Raw genomic sequence first — 23,179 nt, 5'->3', positions numbered from 1 at the left:
ACCAGAGGGAGCTCCACAAATCATGTTAAACCCAGATTCGGCTCAAACAAGGGACTAAACACGTTCCCCCCCCCCCCCACCTACCCAACCTCCTCCAATGTACAGTTTCTACGTCAAATGTATATACTCTCTTTTCTGGACTCTTTTCGTATCACAAACAGTACTGTATTTGTAAATCTGGTATGTCATAAAATGTATAGATGTAGCAGTACTGTCTATCTGTATGTCATGTGTGTCATATGATGAATTGAAAATGGGGGACCCTGATGTAAACAAGACGAAAGTCTTTCTCTGGTCTGCATCCCCTTAACAATTGTATGTATTGAGCTGTACTTTACTGTACCCATTCTGCAATCTGTTAATAAAGTTTTCAATCAATCAATCAATCACCTCCCCTCCCTCTTACCTCCCCCTCCCCCACGCTGCTATGGCACTTGAATTTCCCCAAGGGGATCAACAAAGGGACACTTGACTTGAACTATATAGATTATTAATATTTATTATTGTTATATTGTAGAAATGTGTGCATTGAAATGTCTGTAAAGTCTCGACGACATTGAAAATGAGGGTGACCTCAATTGTAATCTCGAGAATAAATAAAGGTTGATGATGGTGGTGATGATGATGATGATGATGATGATGATGATGATGATGATGATGATGATGATTGGGCCTAAAACGTTACTGTGGCCTACATCCAGGGCTTCCACAGTGGAAGTCAATAGGAACATTAAGGTGCTGCTTCCACACTGGAAGTCAATAGGAACATTAAGGTGCTGCTTCCACACTGGAAGTCTATAGGAACATTAAGGTGCTGCTTCCACACTGGAAGTCAATAGGAACATTAAGGTGCTGCTTCCACACTGGAAGTCTATAGGAACATTAAGGTGCTGCTTCCACACTGGAAGTCAATAGGAACATTAAGGTGCTGCTTCCACACTGGAAGTCTATAGGAACATTAAGGTGCTGCTTCCACACTGGAAGTCAATAGGAACATTAAGGTGCTGCTTCCACACTGGAAGTCTATAGGAACATTAAGGTGCTGCTTCCACACTGGAAGTCAATAGGAACATTAAGGTGCTGCTTCCACACTGGAAGTCAATAGGAACATTAAGATGCTGCTTCCACACTGGAAGTCAATAGGAACATTAAGGTGCTGCTTCCACAGTGGAAGTCAATAGGAACATTAAGGTGCTGCTTCCACACTGGAAGTCAATAGGAACATTAAGGTGCTGCTTCCACACTGGAAGTCAATAGGAACATTAAGGTGCTGCTTCCACACTGGAAGTCAATAGTGGTACAGTTTAAGCTGTATTTTCTTTCCCACAGAAAACGGGAAGCTCTTCATGTTCGGGAGCAATAACTGGGGCCAGTTGGGTCTGGGGTCCAAATCCAGCGTCAACAAGCCCAGCTGTGTGAAAGGTCTGTCTTGAAGTAGCCCCCCCTGTCCCCCCCTCTTTCCCCTGCCCCCACCCCCCACTCTCCCCTGACCTCCAGCATCCCCCCACTCTCTCCCCCCCACTCTGTGTTATGTCAGTGCTATGAGAAAGGTGTTGAAATGGGGGCCATGAAAAAAATCTAGATAACATTCAGCCACTATATAATATAGCCATTATATAGCACATTTAACATGACGCGTGTCAACCAAAGTGCTGTACAGAGGGTAGATACACAAGATACATATAGACAACAATCACACTCCGTTGTATGGGAGGGCACACAGGCAAACACATAGGAAAACAGGGCATGAGTCAGTGAACGGGAAAGGCTAGTAGGTAGAAGTGGGTTTTGAGCCTCGATTTGAAGGCATCTATCGAGGGGCGAGGAGCCTAATGGAGGTGGGGATGCTGTTCCACAGTTCAGGGGCTGCGACAGCAAAGCAAAGTGATAGCAAAGCACTAGATGTTAAAGGTGCTATAGATAACATTCAGCCACTAGATGTTAAAGGTGCTATAGATAACATTCAGCCACTAGATGTTAAAGGTGCTATAGATAACATTCAGCCACTAGATGTTAAAGGTGCTATAGATAACATTCAGCCACTAGATGTTAAAGGTGCTATATAGATAACATTCAGCCACTAGCTGTTAAAGGTGCTATAGATATTCAGCCACTAGATGGTGCTATAGATAACATTCAGCCACTAGATGTTAAAGGTGCTATAGATAACATTCAGCCACTAGATGGTGCTATAGATAACATTCAGCCACTAGATGTTAAAGGTGCTATAGATAACATTCAGCCACTAGATGTTAAAGGTGCTATAAATAACATTCAGCCACTAGATGGTGCTATAGATAACATTCAGCCACTAGATGTTAAAGGTGCTATAGATAACATTCAGCCACTAGATGTTAAAGGTGCTATAGATAACATTCAGCCACTAGATGTTAAAGGTGCTATAAATAACATTCAGCCACTAGATGGTGCTATAGATAACATTCAGACACTAGATGTTAAAGGTGCTATAGATAACATTCAGCCACTAGATGTTAAAGGTGCTATAAATAACATTCAGCCACTAGATGTTAAAGGTGCTATAGATAACATTCAGCCACTAGATGTTAAAGGTGCTATAGATAACATTCAGCCACTAGATGTTAAAGGTGCTATAGATAACATTCAGCCACTAGATATTAAAGGTGCTATAGATCAGGGGTTCCCAAACTTTTCAGGCCGGGGCCCAGAAAATAAGGCGTCAGAGAGCCGCGGCCCAATGCACATCGTCTGGCTTTTTTTTTTTTTTTTTTGCCATGCGACCGATTTTTTAAGCCAAATATCACTTCAATCCTATTAAGTTAGTTCAAGTTAGTTATTCATTTATATGTGCTATTTATGAGAGGGCTAACTTGTTGCAAAATAATAATGATAATAATAATAGCCTCATTAAAATACTATTGTTGCTTCGGTTGTTTTCAGCGTTTTATGTGCATAATCTGTTATTTAGTTTGAAATGTTCGTTGAAATAAGTAGATTTTTTGTTTTTGTTTATTTATTAAGTTAATATAAAACCATATAGTCACATTTTAGAATACAATAGAATAGAATTTTAGAATACAACTAGAAACACTGTCCTGGCCTGCTTCTAAGTTCAATGGCCTGACAAAAAAAATTAAAATAAAAAAATAAAAAATAAAAAAATAAAAAATAAAAAATATATTTTTTTTTATTTTTTTTTATTTTTTTTTAATTTTTTTTAAATCATCTCGCGGCCCACCCGTGGCTGCTCGCGGCCCACCTTTGGGTCGCGACCCCGACTTTGGGAACCACTGCTAGATAACATTCAGCCACTAGATGGTGCTATAGATAACATTCAACCACTAGATGTTAAATGTGCTATAGATAACATTCAGCCACTAGATGTTAAAGGTGCTATAGATAACATTCAGCCACTAGATGTTAAAGGTGCTATAGATAACATTCAGGCACTAGATGTTAAAGGTGCTATAGATAACATTCAGCCACTAGATGGTGCTATAGATAACATTCAGCCACTAGATGTTAAATGTGCTATAAATAACATTCAGCCACTAGATGTTAAAGGTGCTATAGATAACATTCAGCCACTAGATGTTAAATGTGCTATAAATAACATTCAGCCACTAGATGTTAAAGGTGCTATAGATAACATTCAGCCACTAGATGTCGCACTAGAGCACCAGCGTGTTATTTATCCAATCAGGTGCAATATAATAATGCAGGACTCAGAGAGTCCTATAGGATTATAGAATAGGATTATATATCAATATGGAGCGATCATGGAGTAGACGTGTTTTCACATGAGCTCCCTTCTACCGTGCTGAATATACGTTTCTCCCCATTAGTCTTTATTTTATTTTTAATTGTTTTTTATCTGTTTGCTAGGTCGTCGTGTTTAGTATACATTCATCAACTTTTTTCGACTTTCTACGATGGCGGGGGTGGAAACCAGAGCCATGAAAGAATTAGGCACGACACCGACACCGCCGAGCATGGCCGTACCGTCTCCCGCTGTCGGGGAGTTAAGCGAAGCTGTGCTCTTGGTCATGACCAAGCTACACGCAGACTCTGAGACACGCATCGCTGAAGCACAGAAGAAAGTACACGCAGACTCTGAGGCACGCATCGCTGAAGCACAGAAGAAATTGTTGGCGGATTTCTGTATCAGCCTCCGTCGTGAGATATCAGAAGAAATACGGCTGGCGGTAGTCCCGCTGACAGACAAGATGGAGACGATTCACGCTGCCTCATCGGCTAATGCTAACGAACTAGCCATGCTAACGACGGAGGTATCAGCACAGTGTGAGAAGATGGCGGGTCTTGAATCCGCCCTGCTGGCTAGGCAGGCTGAAGTCAACAAACTACAGTCGGCGATGGAGGAGATGCAGTCCCGGGATAGACGCCACAACGTCAGGATTGTTGGAGTACCGGAGACCAGCGGTGAAGGCCGTCTCTCTGAGACCATGCCCGAACTGCTGCAGAAGATACTAGGGACGGACGTCCTCCCCTCGCCTCCTATCTGTGAGTCTGCCTACAGAGCGGGCAGGTTTTCTCCCGGCGTGAACAAAGAACCGAGGCCCATCATAGTCAAGCTGAACAGACTCCAACAGAGAGAAATCATCATGCGGTCGGCTCGTACCAGAAGGGGTACTCTGAGGCTTGGCGATCACAAAGTGGCCATTTTCGAGGACTTTACACCGGAGGTTCAAGCTCAGAGAGCCGAGTACAAGGTGGTCCTGACTAAGCTATGGAGGCTAGGCCTGAGGCCCACGTTATTCGCTCCCGCGAAACTATCTGTGTTGGAGAAGGTCGGTGGTCAGCGTTTGTTTTGGTCGTTGGCTAAAGCGAAGGAATATCTCGCGGAGACACCCGAGTCTGTTGCTTGATATCTATGGAGGGTGAGTGACTTGGCGGTTTGGGCCTATATACATTGATTAGGTCGACTATTCACAAACACTTGCTGTCATGCCCAGACATGCTAACTGTCCTCTGCCCATCCAACTAGCGGGGCTTCCCAATGACTTCTGTTACTTGCTAAAGCTGACCTCTTGGTCGTACTTGTGTATCGCCTCTTTGGAAGCTAACGAGCTAGCTGAACAATGTACATAATAGGCTAACGTGCTATCCGGATTCATCACTAGCTTACGCGCTAGCCTCGGACTAGCTAAGCGGGCTTCGTCTATTGTCTGCGCTGAGACATTCGAGACCCGTTAATGGTTACGTATTTTGGTTGCTGTTGCTGTTCAAAGTGACATTGGTTTGCACAATTCAGGAGTGATCGGGTCCTTAACTAACTTCTGGTATGCTTTTATTTTTATATCCAGGTTGTTTTGAGCTTTGGGATCCAATAGTAGAAGCCAAGGTCGGTTGAATATGCATATACAATATATGATAACAGGTTTGGTCGGGTATGGCTTGCACTTGATGGCTATATGGTTATATGGCTTGCTCTTTAGCCATAACCCTCTTTTCCTTTTTTCTTATTGGCGCTGTTTTCATGTCATCTGTATGCGCGATTTAAATGTGATCCGATTCTACCTTGGACTAAATGCTGATATGCCTTAATTTTGTTTTGAATTTTCCGTGATCCATTTGTGCTATAACGTTGCGACATTAATATGCAGACTCCAAGGTAGATGGTTACAGGGTTGATGTTGAGTAATTATATAATAATGGCTAATTTTTCCATTATAGCTGTCATGTTAGGGCCAAGGCTCACGTTGGCTCTCGACCGAATATACATAAAATATGTGATAACAGGCTGGCTTAGGTTTAACTTTGCTTGCACTTTAGCCATAACCCTCTTTTTCCTTTTCCTATTATTGTCGATTCTTACATAGGTTATGTCATTTCAGCCGTTGTACCTGATCAGAGGGACTGCTTCAGGGGTGCACTTTAACCATAACCCCCCTTTTTTCCCTTTCTTATTATTATCATTGTTTGATTGACATTGTTCACACAATTTTGCACAATTAACTTGTGACCCGATCCTGCCTTAGACTATCGGCTGGGATGCTTTAATTTAATTTTGTTTTGATTTTCCTGTACCCATTTGGGCTATAACAGTGCGACGTTGAAGCGCAGATTCGGAAATAGATGGTTGCAGGTTGATGTGAGTTACTATTTAATAATGGCTATTTTTACCATTATGGTTGTCTTATGTTGGGGCCAGGGCTCAGGTGGTTTTCGACCGATATCTTTATTGATTTTATTTTTATTATTATTTGTGTTTATTGGACTAGTGGGGGTTTACTCAGGGGTTTATCTAGAGGGGGGTGGGAGTGGGAAGCGTCTTATTGATCCATGTCTCTAGTGGGAAGTGATAGGAAGATGACCATCCTCAGTGGATGGGGCATAGGGTGGGGATTGGAGAGTGGGTATAGAGGAACTTATAGTAGGACGGGTGGGTTAGGGTGTAGAGTAGAAGGAGGGGGGGCGGTAGCTGGGGTGGTATTTTTATGTGTTCTATGTACTGTTGTCTTATATATGTGTAAGTGTTCCTCCTCTGAACTCCTGGGATTGACCGTCCGGGCCCGCCGGGATCGGCACCTCTGTACTCAGCCTGGCTGCACGGGTATGTTCTCTACGCACTTATACAAGCTCGACCATGGCTAAATTGAATATTTTAATTTGGAACGCAGGAGGGCTTAACGCCCCACACAAGCGTGCCAGTGTCCTTTGGCTATTGAAGAGGAGAAATATTGACCTTGCTCTCCTTAGTGAGACGCATTTAATGGTAGGTGACGTGTCAAGACTGGCAAATCGGCAATATCACGTTATCTCCTCATCCTCAGCCGATGATAAGACGAAAGGAGTAGTCATAGTTACAAGACGTAACCTTGATATCAAAATCTTGGATGTATGGTCGGACACGGAGGGAAGGATTACTATAGCAAAAGTTGAATTCTTGCATAGGAAGATGGCTATAATAGCATTGTATGCTCCTAACACATTTGATTCAGCGTTCTATAATACAATCACGAAGAATATGTTGGAACTTAATGGATACGCTCTCATTGTGGGTGGCGATTTTAATGCGTGCTGGGATGCGGAGATGGATAGGTCCGGGCCCTCTGAAACGAGCGACCAGAAACGGGCCTCTAGGGCCCTCAGGATGTGGGCCAAAGACACGGGGCTCACAGACCTCTGGCGCTTATGCAACCCCACCCTCAGAGATTACTCTCACCTGTCAGCCAGACACAAAAGCTTCTCTCGAATTGACTATGCATTCGCGTCCCCTAATATGTTTGATAGTTTCGATGTCTCATTGGTTCCCTTGGCTCTCTCAGACCACAAGGGGATTTTCCTTACGGCAACCTTTGGCAGGCTCTCCGCAAGAGCTCCCAGATGGCGTTTTAATTCGACCTTGCTAAAGAACGATGACTTCTGTTCTGAGTTCAGGAGTAAACTAGCTGAATTTTTGCAGATCAACGTTGGCACGGTAGAAGACCCTAGGGTCCTGTGGAACGCATTGAAAGGATTCATCAGGGGTCATGTCACACTATTTGCCTCCAATTTGCGAAAATCCCGGTCAAAAAAGCTAGAAGGACTGGAATCATTATATGCGGACCTATACGCATCCTTGCAAAATGACTATAATGAACGACTAAACACACAACGTAAGATAGTCAAAAAAGAAATAAACTCCATACTTAAACAACAGTCTGAGTTCTTAATACATAGGACAAGACAAAATTACTATTTTCACGGCTCCAGACCTAGCCACCTATTGGCAATGAAAATACGCTCAAATGATCATTTCTCAGATATCCCCTCGATTAGGACGAGCCAGGGTGCAGTCACTACTGATTCGAAAAAGATCAATGACACTTTTAAAGAGTTTTACTCACAGTTATATAGCTCAGAGGGTAATCTGGATGACTCTAGATTTGAATCGTTCATTGGCGGGCTTGAGATACCCCACATTTCTGAGGAAGAGGCCAAGGAACTGGGGAGACCGATTACTCTCGTAGAATTGAGGGAGACTATTGTTGAAATGCAGAGGGGTAAGGCGCCAGGCTGGGATGGTATTCCACCCGAAGTGTATTTAGCTTTCTGGGACCAACTGGGCCCATTGATGCTCGATATGATCAATTACGCTATCGAACAAGGGGAGTTCTCAAGAGATGTCAATATGGCGTTGATTTCTTTACTTCTCAAAAAGGACAAAGATCCCAATGATTGTGGTAGCTATAGACCCTTGAGTCTTCTCGGGGCCGATTTAAAGGTGTTTGCCAAGGTGCTGGCCCGTCGCCTGCAGAGATTTATGTCTGTATTGGTACACTGCGATCAAACTGGTTTTATCCCGGGGCGTCTGGCTGCAGATAATCTTAGGAGGCTGCTGCATGTAATCGATAACAGTAAAGACAATACAACTCCATCCACAGTTCTGTCTTTGGATGCCATGAAGGCGTTTGACAGACTTGAGTGGTCATACCTGTGGAAGGTACTTGAGGTCATGGGTCTTGGAAAGAGTTTTATTCATATGATTAAAGTCCTGTATGCCTCGCCGTCTGCGATGATACTGACAGGCAAAAACTGTTCCACACTCTTTCCAGTCTCCAGATCTTCTAGACAGGGTTGCCCTCTGAGCCCGGGACTGTTCGCGCTTTCCCTCGAACCTTTGGCTCAATTTATTAGGCAATCGGAGGACATCGTCCCCATAATGGTCAACAATACTCCACACAAAATTGCTCTCTATGCGGATGACCTGCTGATTTTCATGGACGACCCCTCCCGGTCGGCCACAAAATTATTGAGGATAATCGACGACTTTGGTAAATTGTCAGGTTTTAAGATTAACTGGAACAAATCAGCCTGCCTACCTCTTAATGAACTGGCCAAGGCGGTGCGACTACCAGCTGATATCCCCATAGTAGAACATTTTAAATACCTGGGCATAGAGATATTCCCCACGCTGAACCAAACTACTAAGTACAACTTCACGGGTACTTATGATAAAATACGCCAGGATCTAGACAGGTGGTCGTCCCTTCCTAACTCCTTACAAGCCCGGGCTTCCATAATCAAAATGAACATCCTGCCTAGGATAAATTTTATTAGCTCAATGCTCCCCCTGCCCCCTCCAATAGACCACTGGCGCAAGGTACAATCGATGGTATCTAAGTTTGTCTGGAATAACAAACGCCCGAGAATCAAAAGGGCTACTACTCAACGTAGGAAACAAGATGGGGGCCTCGCAATCCCTGATTTTAAACTTTATTTCTGGTCCTTTTCACTGAGACCTCTGATGTGCTGGCTAGACCCTGTAGAGGCTGTATCGTGGCGCTCCTTAGAAGCGGCGGCGGTGTCTCCGCTAAGATTGCAGGATGTAGTGTACTCCACTGTCTCTATTGCGAAATGCCGGCTGAGGTATGGACCGATCATAACTCACGTGATCCAAACGTGGCGTAATGTACAGAGGTCGTGTGGGGTTAAATGCCCTTGGCACCTGGACTCTCCAATTTTTAATAACCAGCAATTACTTGTTGGACACAAGCCGGTTAATATTCCTCAATGGCAAAGGAGGGGAGTGCATACTCTGGAGGATATTTATGATAAGAACGGCCTCCGTGCGTTTCAGGACTTAAGAGAATTTTATGATCTTCCCGGCGAGTCCTTCTTTCTTTACCTTCAACTAAGGTCAGCACTGAGGGCGCATGGCGTACCGTGGGCTCAAGCTTTGCAACCACACCCCTTCCTCAGGCTCATAGTGGACAGAACGACATCCAGAGGGTTTGTCTCAGACTTTTATACGCTCTTAATTCAATCCACGTATAAAAATTTATCATTGGATACAATCTGGCGTGTGGATATCCCGGAGTTGGACCCCGAGTTTGACTGGGATGATGTTTGGGCAAATGTGGCATTATCTTCTCGAAACCCCAATCACCAGCAAATTAATTTTAATTATATTCATAGGACCTATCTTACACCTAGGAAGCTATTTGCTATGGGACTGATAACCGACTCTCGGTGCACTTTGTGCTCTCAAAAGGCCACTGGCACTTATATGCATATGTATTGGGATTGCCCACCAGTGGCCCGTTTCTGGAGGTCAATAACGGACAAACTTTCAGATCTGTGTGGCTTAACTATCCCATTCACAGCTGTTACGCTACTCCTGAACGATATAACGACACTACCCGCGTCCGTACAACTGAAAAGGGTTGTCCTAGCGGGCATCACAGCAGCGAAGAAGCTTATAGCAATGAGATGGAAGGAGCCTGAGAAGCTGACAATGATCAACTGGTCCCTAACTCTATTGGATGTGATTTATCTTGAGATATCCACGGCTCGGGTGATTGGGGTAGGGCAGGCTGGCATTGACCTGTGGTTCGCAGCAGCTGAGAAGGTAAAGACCGCCGTGTGCGGCTGAGCGGGGTTGGGGCGCTTGATCGGGGGGGTCCGGCGGTCTCTGGGGAGGGGGAGGAGGAAATGTCTTGTCTGTCTTGGTTTTTGTCTTGTCCTTCTTAACTTTGGCTGGGGGGATTTTAGGGGGGGTTGGTATTTAGCTATTCTGCGCTATATGTCAATTCACATGCCATCTCCCCAAGGGACTAATATTGGCAGACTGATTGACCTGTCAACCAACTTGGAAGAGGAATTTCTTTCTTCTTACACTTTACCGTCTGCGAGTTTGGCAGTCTTGAACATGTGTAAGGGACCTAGGCTATCTACAGTAAATCTGCGACAACACTCTCATAAACAATCTTTTAAGTCACTCCACTTTGTAAAGGTGGGGAAAGGTTGCCATGTCTTGAAGACCCCTTTTTGTTATTGAAGTAGCCACCTATTTTTGATAGGTTGGACGCTGTTTCTTTTTCTTTTTGTCTTATAATTTATTATTCTGTATTATTATTGTTTGTTATTCTCCTGTGAAGTTATGTTTTTTGTTACTGTGGTTATTGTGTTGTCCTGTTTCATGTAATTAATAATAAAAAAATTTGATCAAAAAAAAAAAAGGATTATATATCAATATCACAATATAAAAGAAAAGCACACTGTGAGAGATCACACTGGGGAGTAATGTGATGTCAGGTTGTTTTACCTTGGTGAGTAGCTTCTTTAGTATGTCACCCCCCCCCCCCACCCCCCCCATAAAGAGGAAGAGCCTAGATGTATTACTACGGTAATCCCAATCTGGAGGGTCCTGTAATCTGTCCTAATCCAGAGCAGGAGGGAACCGCTCTGGATGAGAGTTGAGGATAATAGTAATCCAGTGACTCATTGTATCCAAAGCAAAGTCTGTGTCTCAGAAGGGAGTATAACGCGTGTGCTACAAGGAACGGGTGATATGGAAGAAATTAAAGGTGCTATAGATAACATCTTTATGTAGAGTAAAAAATAACTGAACCTGAGCTTTTTGAAAGGTGCAGAATAAAAGTATTGCTTTTCCCCCCAAATAATTATTGATTAATGAATTTATAATTTAAAGGTGCTATAGATAAATGTAAAGTTATCTTATTTTATTATAATTTCTTTAATAATACATCCACAGAGCTTTTAGAAATGTGCAGAATAAAAGTATTATTTATTTGGCCCGGCCCAATTTAGATGGCAGCATCCCCATTGTCTGTGCTGAATGTTTGTTAGTGTTTGATATTTTTTGTTGGTTTTTAGTACTTTTAAACATCCATTTTTAGTAAGTAGTAGTTTTCATTTGATCCTATAATTTCTTCATTCACCGATTTGTGGATTTTTTTTTTTAGTGTCCTGAAAGGCGCATTATAAATCAAATGCATTATTATTATTATTATTATTATCATCCAGGAAGGAAAATACACTTTGGATAGTAGGGACTGCATCTCTGCCTGTCCTGACCAGGAAACACTTTGCAACTGTGATCTCCTCTGGCAGTAGTTGGATATTGTAATGTGTGGCGAGGGGTTGCAGCAATTCCACTGAGAGAAACTGGTCTGAGGCTGGATAACATGCCTGTATGCCTCTCATAAGTTGTTCTCCAACTCATGAGAACCTGCTCTCAAGCTCTTGCAGCATTCTGTCGACGACTGGATAGAACAGTCTCTGTCTCAGCTGATCTCCATGAGGTCTGAGCTTGTGCCACAAGATGACTGAACTACATACTCGTCCATCCTTTTCTGCTTCCTCCTTTGGCTCGTAGTATGTTCCTCAATCCCAAGGCCCTTACATAGGGCCTTTGTCCTGTCATACATGTCCACTGCCATCTCTGAGGTGCGATAACCTTTGAGTGTGTCCTGTACAGTTGTACAGTTTCCCCCACCCTGTCTACCCAACCCCACCCCACCTACCCAACCACCTCCAATGTACAGTCCCCCCCCCACCCCACCTACCCAACCTCCTCCAATGTACAGTTTCTATATCAAATGTATATACTCTCTTTTTAGACTCTTTTTGTATCACAAACAGTACTGTATTTGTAAATCTGGTATGTCATAAATGTATAGATGTAGCAGTACTGTCTATCTGTATGTCGTGTGTGTCATATATGTCCTGATGAATTGAAAATGGGGGACCCTGATGTAAACAAAACGAAAGTCTTTCTCTGGTCTGCATCCCCTTAACAATTGTGTGTATTGAGCTGTACTGTATTGTACCCATTCTGCAATCTGTTAATAAAGTTTTCAATCAATCAATTCAATCATCAATCACTGTGCTTTTAAATAATACAGAGCTAGAGCTATGTGGCCTGTAGGTACTGTATATTTATTTCATAAATAGTGTTATTTATTTCATTAACACTTTGTGCGCCATTCACGTTGTACAACGTATTTCAAGTTCATGCGAATTTTGCCAATCCACGGCGTACAACGTTATTTTGATCATATTTCATATTTTCGCCATGGTATTCATATTTCACTCACGGAGCCTTGTCTGATGCTGTGGGACTCGGCACAACTCTACTGCCACCTGGTGTATGATCGGCGAGTTGCCAAACCGGAAATTCCGGTTGGATATCGGTGCGTCTCCTAAATCCGTCCGGCCACTCGCATATCATCGCAGGACTCTAGCCACACACCGTGGATATGGATCGCTGCCATAACTCAATAATCGACATGATTTGGGCGTGTATTAGTATTATACAAACCGGAAATGGATCGCCTCGATCCCCATCGAATAACTGGGATCTGTTTGCTCCAGTATCATCGCCCAACGGTAAGAGGAGGCTGCCGTGACTTTCAGCGTTTTTGTTTATTATTATCGATGCAAACTGCTCCGATCTATATATCACCCATACTACATAAATCATTTAACGACGATCACGGAATTATAAACGACCCCCCCCCCCCCCTCCGTTCACCCGTGCATGATCAGTCATAACGTTTAGGACCATGTGCAGTTGAAATTTTTAATATAGCGTCGATCGGCAACAAACGGCATTTGATAATGTATATATGCATTTATGCCTATATCTCACGTTCTAGGAATTACTGCAGAAAACGATAAAAACATGTTTATATTCTAGACGGTATTTTTGTATGAATGTGTGAATGAAAAAGTAAAACGTTCCTACATCCTGAACGATAGATAATCGATGTTGAATGGGCCATAGTAATGTCAATTTAGCAATACAATTTAAAAAGTTATAGCCCTGCAAAGAAGGTGAACATCTCCATAGACTTACAGTGCTGGCAGAGAATGGTATAAGATGCTGAAAATCCGTGGCAGTTAATGTGTAGTGTTATTATTTATTTCCTGACTTTTTTTTTATGTGAAGATCCCGGAAAGGGTTATTAATATTTGGTTATGTGTGGCTTTCTGGAAAACAATAAATGTTTACGTTTAGGCACCCCTGCGATCGTCACACCTTTTCTGTTACAAACTGACCCCGGCCCCCACCAGAGAAGGGAACAGTTATGTGGCCCTCACAGGACAAAGTTTGGGGACCCCTGATCTAGTGGCTGAATGTTATCTATATAGCACCTTTAATATCTAGTGGCTGAATGTTATCTATAGCACCTTTAATATCTAGTGGCTGAATGTTATATATAGCACATTTAATATCTAGTGGCTGAATGTTATATATAGCACATTTAACATCTAGTGGCTGAATGTTATATATAGCACCTTTAACATCTAGTGGCTGAATGTTATCTATATAGCACCTTTAATATCTAGTGGCTGAATGTTATATATATAGCACCTTTAACATCTAGTGGCTGAATGTTATCTATATAGCACCTTTAACATCTAGTGGCTGAATGTTATCTATAGCACCTTTAACATCTAGTGGCTGAATGTTATATATAGCACCTTTAACATCTAGTGGCTGAATGTTATCTATAGCACCTTTAACATCTAGTGGATGAATGTTATATATAGCACCTTTAATATCTAGTGGCTGAATGTTATCTATATTGCACCTTTAACATCTAGTGGCTGAATGTTATCTATATTGCACCTTTAACATCTAGTGGCTGAATGTTATCTATATAGCACCTTTAATATCTAGTGGCTGAATGTTATCTATATAGCACCTTTAACATCTATTGGCTGAATGTTATCTATAGCACCTTTAACATCTAGTGGCTGAATGTTATCTATAGCACCTTTAACATCTAGTGGCTGAATGTTATCTATATAGCACCTTTAACATCTAGTGGCTGAATGTTATATATAGCACCTTTAACATCTAGTGGCTGAATGTTATCTATAGCACCTTTAACATCTAGTGGCTGAATGTTATCTATATAGCACCTTTAACATCTAGTGGCTGAATGTTATCTATATAGCACCTTTAACATCTAGTGGCTGAATGTTATCTATAGCACCTTTAACATCTAGTGGCTGAATGTTATATATAGCACCTTTAACATCTAGTGGCTGAATGTTATCTATAGCACCTTTAACATCTAGTGGCTGAATGGTATCTATATAGCACCTTTAACATCTAGTGGCTGAATGTTATCTATAGCACCTTTAACATCTAGTGGCTGAATGTTATATATAGCACCTTTAACATCTAGTGGCTGAATGTTATCTATATAGCACCTTTAACATCTAGTGGCTGAATGTTATCTATAGCACCTTTAACATCTAGTGGCTGAATGTTATATATAGCACCTTTAACATCTAGTGGCTGAATGTTATCTATAGCACCTTTAACATCTAGTGGCTGAATGTTATCTACAGCACCTTTAATATCTAGTGGCTGAATATTATCTATAGCACCTTTAACATCTAGTGGCTGAATGTTGTCTATAGCACCTTTAACATCTAGTGGCTGAATGTTATATATAGCACCTTTAACATCTAGTGGCTGAATGTTATCTATATAGCACCTTTAACATCTAGTGGCTGAATGTTATCTATAGCACCTTTAATATCTAGTGGCTGAATGTTATCTATAGCACCTTTAACATCTAGTGGCTGAATGTTATCTATAGCACCTTTAACATCTAGTGGCTGAATGTTGTCTATAGCACCTTTAACATCTAGTGGATGAATGTTATATATAGCACCTTTAATATCTAGTGGCTGAATGTTATCTATATAGCACCTTTAACATCTAGTGTCTGAATGTTACCTATAGCACCTTTAACATCTAGTGGCTGAATGTTATCTATAGCACCATCTAGTGGCTGAATGTTGTCTATAGCACCTTTAACATCTAGTGGCTGAATGTTATATATAGCAGCTTTAACATCTAGTGGCTGAATGTTATCTATAGCACCTTTAACATCTAGTGGCTGAATGTTATATATAGCAGCTTTAATATCTAGTGGCTGAATGTTGTCTATAGCACCTTTAACATCTAGTGGCTGAATGTTATTTATAGCAGCTTTAATATCTAGTGGCTGAATGTTGTCTATAGCACCTTTAATATCTAGTGGCTGAATGTTATCTACAGCACCTTTAATATCTAGTGGCTGAATATTATCTATAGCACCTTTAACATCTAGTGGCTGAATGTTGTCTATAGCACCTTTAACATCTAGTGGCTGAATGTTATATATAGCACCTTTAACATCTAGTGGCTGAATGTTATCTATATAGCACCTTTAACATCTAGTGGCTGAATGTTATCTATAGCACCTTTAATATCTAGTGGCTGAATGTTATCTATAGCACCTTTAACATCTAGTGGATGAATGTTATATATAGCACCTTTAACATCTAGTGGCTGAATGTTATCTATAGCACCATCTAGTGGCTGAATGTTGTCTATAGCACCTTTAACATCTAGTGGCTGAATGTTATATATAGCAGCTTTAACATCTAGTGGCTGAATGTTATCTATAGCACCTTTAACATCTAGTGGCTGAATGTTACCTATAGCACCTTTAACATCTAGTGGATGAATGTTATATATAGCACCTTTAATATCTAGTGTCTGAATGTTACCTATAGCACCTCTAACATCTAGTGGCTGAATGTTATCTATAGCACCTTTAACATCTAGTGGCTGAATGTTATATATAGCACCTTTAACATCTAGTGGATGAATGTTATATATAGCACCTTTAATATCTAGTGGCTGAATGTTATCTATATAGCACCTTTAACATCTAGTGTCTGAATGTTATCTACAGCACCTTTAACATCTAGTGGCTGAATGTTATCTATAGCACCTTTAACATCTAGTGCCTGAATGTTATATATAGCACCTTTAACATCTAGTGGCTGAATGTTATCTATATAGCACCTTTAACATCTAGTGGATGAATGTTATATATAGCACCTTTAACATCTAGTGTCTGAATGTTATATATAGCACCTTTAACATCGAGTGGCTGAATGTTATATATAGCACCTTTAACATCTAGTGCAGGGGTCGGGAACCTATGGCTCGCAAGCCATATATGGCTCTTCTGGTGACAGCATATGGCTCCCAGACATTTTTGAGTAAAAAAATAAAAATCTTTTTTTTTAATACTTGTGATATATATATATTTTTTTTTATCCACTTTTTCTCCCATTTTTCTATATTTTCTCCCATCCCAATTCAACCCTCCCCTGTCACGAACGCTGTTTCTTGCCTCCCACAAGCCGGCTGCAATGTGGACTAAGTCATACATAGCACAAGTCCCCTCCGGTACTTGAGGTAACAGCAGTCGCATCTTTTCACCTGCGCAGCTCGATCTCTCAGTGGTGAGGAGTAACGCGTGGGAGGCTCACGCTGCCCCCGACACTTCCTGATTCTACTGCGCAGGCGCACCAACCGACCTGTAGGAGTCGCTGTCCACAACGCCCGATCCCCACCCATCAGTTTCCCACCCCCTAATACGGCCAATGTGTATTAGTACGGACGACCAGCTAAACTGAAAGCAATGTGGAGCGCTGGGCTCGAACAGGCGAGCCCAGCGTCTCCAGTATTCGTGGCGAGCGCCTTGCCCACTACACCCAATACTTGTGATATTTCTTAATAATACTGTGTCATTTTAAAGTAAACAGAAATTAGTTTTGAAGATACAGCTAATAGTATCTGTAGCTGAAGATATAGCGAGCAGAGCTGGCGAGGGAACACAAGTGGACAGAAATAAAAAATCTTCAACCTGAAGACCAGCTGATTCTTAAAACTTGGAACAAGCTTCCTGTGACATACCACACAATGCAGCGTGAGTATTGCCGTATTGACCATGTTTGGCTCTACATATGCATGTGGGCAGTCATTCTCGCATATGAGGAACATGAAGCTCAACCTCACCACGTATGAACCAGATTACAAGGCCATCAGCAAAACCATGCAGCACCAGAAGTCGCATTAAAAGTAAGACATATTTAATTTATTATACGTTAAAAATACTATATGGCTCTCAATGAAATATATTTAGAAATATTTGGCTTTTATGGCTCTCCCAGTCAAAAAGGTTCCTGACCCCTGATCTAGTGGCTGAATGTTATCTATAGCACCTTTAACATCTAGTGGCTGAATGTTATCTATATAGCACCTTTAATATCTAGTGGCTGAATGTTATCTATAGCACCTTTAACATCTAGTGGCTGAATGTTATCTATATAGCACCTTTAATATCTAGTGGCTGAATGTTATCTATAGCAGCTTTTTAATATCACAATAATTAATTGAGGCCTTTCACAGAATGTTTGTATAGTTGTCTTTCCTCCAACATGGCTGACTGTAACATGTAGCTTGGGTTAGAGGGCAGAGGTTAGAGGTCAGAGGGTTAGGGTTCCACTGTGACCTCCAGTGAGATCCAGTCATTAGACGCCAAATTAGAAAATTTGTGTTGTTTTAATTATCATATATCAACACTGTAGTAACCGTGGGTTTTTCCACATAGCAACCGTTGCCTCTTCCAACAGGGAGGACACCTGGCCATTCTAATCGCCTCCAATAAATATTGATTTATATATATATATATCAAAATGTATGTTAAATCCCATGTTAAATAAATAATTGATTGAAAAAGATGCCCTCTTGTTTGATCAGCTCTGAAGGCTGAGAAGGTGCGTCTGGTGGCCTGCGGACGAAACCACACCATCGTTTACACGTGTGAGTATTACGTCTGACGACACGTGAGTCGGTTAATGTTCTTAAGATTTTCAAGATTATTGCCAGGAAGATACGTGTCTTGTACGTCTGTCACTCACTCACTCTGCCCCTAGTGGTGGCTCTTTGTACCTCAGTTGGAGGTCTGGTACCTGGGTGGTTTTTAGTTCTTTTGCATCTGATAATATACAACAATGTGATAATAATAACAAATGAGTGACCTCTCCTATCCTCTCCTATCCTCAATCTCTCCTCTTCTGTTCTGTTCTTCTCTTCTCTCTCTTCTCTCTCTCTTCTCTTTTCTTTCTCTTATCTTTTCTCTTTTCTCTTCTCTCCTATCCTCTGTTTTCTTCTCTTCTCTGTTCTGTTCTCCTCCTCCTCCTTCTGTTCTGTTCTTCTCTCTCCTCTCCTCTCCTCTCCTCTCCTCTCCTCTCCTCTCCTCTCCTCTCCCCTCTCTCCTCTCTCCTCTCCTCTCCTCCCCTCTCCTCTCCTCTCCTCTCCTCTCCTCTCCTCTCCTCTCCTCTCCTCTCCTCACACCTCCCCTCTCCTCTCCTCTCCTCTCCTCTCCTCTCCTCCTCTCCTCTCCTCTCCTCTCCTCTCCTCTCTTCTCCTCTCCTCTCCTCTCCTCTCCTCTCCTCTCCTCTCCTCTCCTATTCCCCTCAGGTATCTCGAGCTTATGATCCACAACCAATGACTACCACATGACTGCACTGTTCTTTCATAGTCTCTGTGTGTGTCTCTGTGTGTGTCTCTATGTGTGTGTGTGTGTGTGTATGTCTCTCTGTGTGTGTGTGTCTCTGTGTGTGTGTCTCTGTGTGTGTGTCTCTGTGTGTGTCTCTGTGTGTGTGTGTCTCTGTGTGTGTGTGTGTGTGTGTCTCTGTGTGTGTCTCTGTGTGTGTCTCTGTGTGTGTCTCTATGTGTGTGTGTGTGTGTCTCTGTGTGTGTGTGTCTCTGTGTGTGTGTCTCTGTGTGTGTGTCTCTGTGTGTGTGTGTCTCTATGTGTGTGTGTGTGTGTGTCTCTGTGTGTGTGTCTCTGTGTGTGTGTCTCTGTGTGTGTCTCTGTGTGTGTGTGTCTCTGTGTGTCTCTGTGTCTCTGTGTGTGTGTGAGTGTGTGTCTCTGTGTGTGTGTGTGTGTGTCTCTATGTGTGTGTGTGTGTTGTGTGTAGCTCGGGGCAACGTGTACACCACAGGTGGTAATAACGAGGGTCAGCTGGGCGTGGGGGACTTTGAGGAGAGGACCTCCTTCCAGCTGGTGAACTTCTTCAGAGCACACGGGCCAATCAAAATGCTGGCTGCAGGCTCCAACACCTCCGCCGCCCTCACTGGTAAGACTCACCACGGAGGAACAGAGGTTGTTAACCGGTTCGCGGCCAACCACGTATATATACGTGTTAAGCTTGTTTTCGTTTTTATTCCATTTTAATACCCCGGATGTTGTCACAGAGCTGTATTTTGGCTGGAAAAGGCATATTGGGACTCCGAAAGTGCAGTACCGGCCAGATCCTGGTATTGGCGCTGTCTCGAGAATGCAGTTTCCCCTCTTGCAGACCGGGTGTCACTTTTCTTTCGCTCCGGGTTAGCTTTTCTGTTAGCCTAAAGCTATGGCTTCACCAGATCGCCTGGAATACTTTTTGCGACGCCGAATTCAGTGTGCGGTAAAGGAATATAGCATCAGCCAATGGACATATCGATCTACCAGATGGCGATCAAATAACTGGGAAATTCTTTTTGGAATCCAACCGGCCACAGGTAAGTGCGATTTGATGTCAATTTCAGCCTGATTGGGCCTTGTTCTCATAGCCATCCACCCAGTCAGCGTATGATGTTGCAATAACGAATGCCGTTATTGGTAATCAATCATCAGAAACGACTCCCCCCCCCTTTCATGCATTCATGGTGGAACATGATACCGATCATATGCATTTTGATTTTTAACTCTAGCTTGTGTAGTGACAAAACGCCAATCGATTTAACATTATTAGCTTAGCGCCCTATAACTAGCTTTGCAGGAATTACCCCAGACCATTCCGGTATATAGTTCATATTCACGCCGCTATAAAACGGGAATGTATTGATGAAAAAATTATTTCTTTATGGCATATTGAAGGGAAGGTTTATACTGTCAATTGACAATGACAATGGACACAGCAATAATATAAAATATAGATTGAGCTCTACAAACAACCTCACGCACAGTGAAAACGTGTAATGAAAAGCTGGCCTCAAGCTGGCCTCATAGTCTAATCCCAATGGCCCCGAATGTGTTTATTTGTTTATTACAAACAAATAAAAAATCTACCAAAAACATAAATACATTTAAAAAAAGAATTGGGATGGGAGAAAAATACAGAAAAAGGAGGAGAAAGGTAGATACAAAAAAAGTATTACTATTAGATACAAATTGTATCTATAGCACCGGTGACGTGCCATGTAGTGATGGTTAATGTGCCAGTGTAGTGATAGTTAATGTGCCATGTAGTGATAGTTAATGTGCCATGTAGTGATAGTTAATGTGCCATGTAGTGATAGTTAATGTGCCAGTGTAGTGATAGTTAATGTGCATGTAGTGATAGTTAATGTGCCATGTAGTGATGGTTAATGTGCCAGTGTAGTGATAGTTAATGTGCCATGTAGTGATAGTTAATGTGCCATGTAGTGATGGTTAATGTGCCATGTAGTGATGGTTAATGTGCCAGTGTAGTGATAGTTAATGTGCCATGTAGTGATAGTTAATGTGCCAGTGTAGTGATAGTTAATGTGCCTGTAGTGATAGTAATGTGCCAGTGCAGTGATAGTTAATGTGCCATGTAGTGATAGTTAATGTGCCAGTGTAGTGATAGTTTATGTGCCATGTAGTGATAGTTAATGTGCCAGTGCAGTGATAGTTAATGTGCCATGTAGTGATAGTTATGTGCCAGTGCAGTGATAGTTAATGTGCCATGTAGTGATAGTTAATGTGCCAGTGCAGTGATAGTTAATGTGCATGTAGTGATAGTTAATGTGTCAGTGTAGTGATAGTTAATGTGCCAGTGTAGTGATAGTTAATGTGCCAGTGCAGTGATAGTTAATGTGCCAGTGTAGTGATAGTTAATGTGCCAGTGTAGTGATGGTTAATGTGCCATGTAGTGATAGTTAATGTGCCAGTGTAGTGATAGTTAATGTGCCAGTGTAGTGATAGTTAATGTGCCAGTGCAGTGATAGTTAATGTGCCATGTAGTGATAGTTAATGTGCCAGTGTAGTGATAGTTAATGTGCCAGTGTAGTGATAGTTAATGTGCCAGTGCAGTGATAGTTATGTGCCAGTGTAGTGATAGTTAATGTGCCAGTGTAGTGATGGTTAATGTGCCAGTGTAGTGATAGTTAATGTGCCAGTGTAGTGATAGTTAATGTGCCAGTGTAGTGATAGTTAATGTGCCAGTGTAGTGATAGTTTAATGTGCCAGTGTAGTGATAGTTAATGTGCCAGTGCAGTGATAGTTAATGTGCCAGTGTAGTGATAGTTAATGTGCCAGTGTAGTGATAGTTAATGTGCCAGTGTAGTGATAGTTAATGTGCCAGTGTAGTGATAGTTAATGTGCCAGTGCAGTGATAGTTAATGTGCCAGTGTAGTGATAGTTAATGTGCCAGTGTAGTGATAGTTAATGTGCCAGTGTAGTGATAGTTATGTGCAGTGCAGTGATAGTTAATGTGCCAGTGCAGTGATAGTTAATGTGCCAGTGTAGTGATGGTTAATGTGCCAGTGTAGTGATAGTTAATGTGCCAGTGTAGTGATAGTTAATGTGCCAGTGTAGTGATAGTTAATGTGCCAGTGTAGTGATAGTTAATGTGCCAGTGCAGTGATAGTTAATGTGCCAGTGTAGTGATAGTTAATGTGCCAGTGTAGTGATAGTTAATGTGCCAGTGTAGTGATAGTTAATGTGCCAGTGCAGTGATAGTTAATGTGCCAGTGTAGTGATAGTTAATGTGCCAGTGTAGTGATAGTTAATGTGCCAGTGTAGTGATAGTTAATGTGCCAGTGTAGTGATAGTTAATGTGCCAGTGTAGTGATGGTTAATGTGCCAGTGCAGTGATAGTTAATGTGCCAGTGTAGTGATAGTTAATGTGCCAGTGTAGTGATGGTTAATGTGCCAGTGTAGAGATAGTTAATGTGCCAGTGTAGTGATGGTTCAGAGGAGCAGTGATAGTTAATGTACCAGTGTAGTGATAGTTAATGTGCCAGTGTAGAGATAGTTAATGTGCCAGTGTAGTGATGGTTAATGTGCCAGTGCAGTGATGGTTCAGAGGAGCAGTGATAGTTAATGTACCAGTGTAGTGATGGTTCAGAGGAGCAGTGATAGTAATGTACCAGTGTAGAGATGGTTCAGAGGAGCAGTGATAGTTAATGTACCAGTGTAGAGATGGTTTAAACAGAGGAGCAGTGATAGTTAATGTACCAGTGTAGAGATGGTTCAGAGGAGCAGTGATAGTTAATGTGCCAGTGTAGTGATGGTGTCCTGACGTGTCCTGACGTGTCCCTCCCAGAGAGCGGTCAGCTGTTCATGTGGGGTGACAACACGGAGGGCCAGATCGGCCTGGGCAAGGAGAGCAGCGCCGCCACCCCCCAGGAGGTCTCAGTGGGCCGGCCCGTCAGCGGGGTGTCCTGCGGGTACTATCACTCCGCCTTGGTCACGGGTGAGTGGCCTGGCCGCGCCGCAGATCTCTCCTGTGAGCTGGTGTGGATCATCGTACTGCAGAAGGCAGACGAGACAGTGATGTGTTTAATAATCTC

At 42.2% G+C, this 23,179-nt stretch overlaps 1 protein-coding gene across 1 annotated transcript in view; it reads left to right on the top strand.

The window, feature by feature from the left end:
- The window catches only part of LOC311247640 (X-linked retinitis pigmentosa GTPase regulator-like), a gene marked incomplete at its 3' end in the record, with an annotated part of 71,631 nt that overhangs the window by 4,232 nt on the left and 44,220 nt on the right, over positions 1 to 23,179 (top strand). Inside the window, exons 3-6 of the mRNA XM_084338659.1 lie at positions 1,330 to 1,422; positions 18,353 to 18,415; positions 19,579 to 19,737; positions 22,933 to 23,082. Coding sequence (XP_084194785.1) covers positions 1,330 to 1,422; positions 18,353 to 18,415; positions 19,579 to 19,737; positions 22,933 to 23,082 — 465 coding nt within the window. The remainder of the gene's footprint in view (positions 1 to 1,329; positions 1,423 to 18,352; positions 18,416 to 19,578; positions 19,738 to 22,932; positions 23,083 to 23,179) is intronic.

Source organism: Notolepis coatsorum (genome assembly GCF_963971535.1).
Source record: "Notolepis coatsorum genome assembly, contig: SCAFFOLD_719, whole genome shotgun sequence".
NCBI lineage: Eukaryota > Metazoa > Chordata > Actinopteri > Aulopiformes > Paralepididae > Notolepis > Notolepis coatsorum.
Note: the sequence above shows the minus strand (reverse complement) of the source record. Positions and strands in the feature narration are given on the sequence as shown.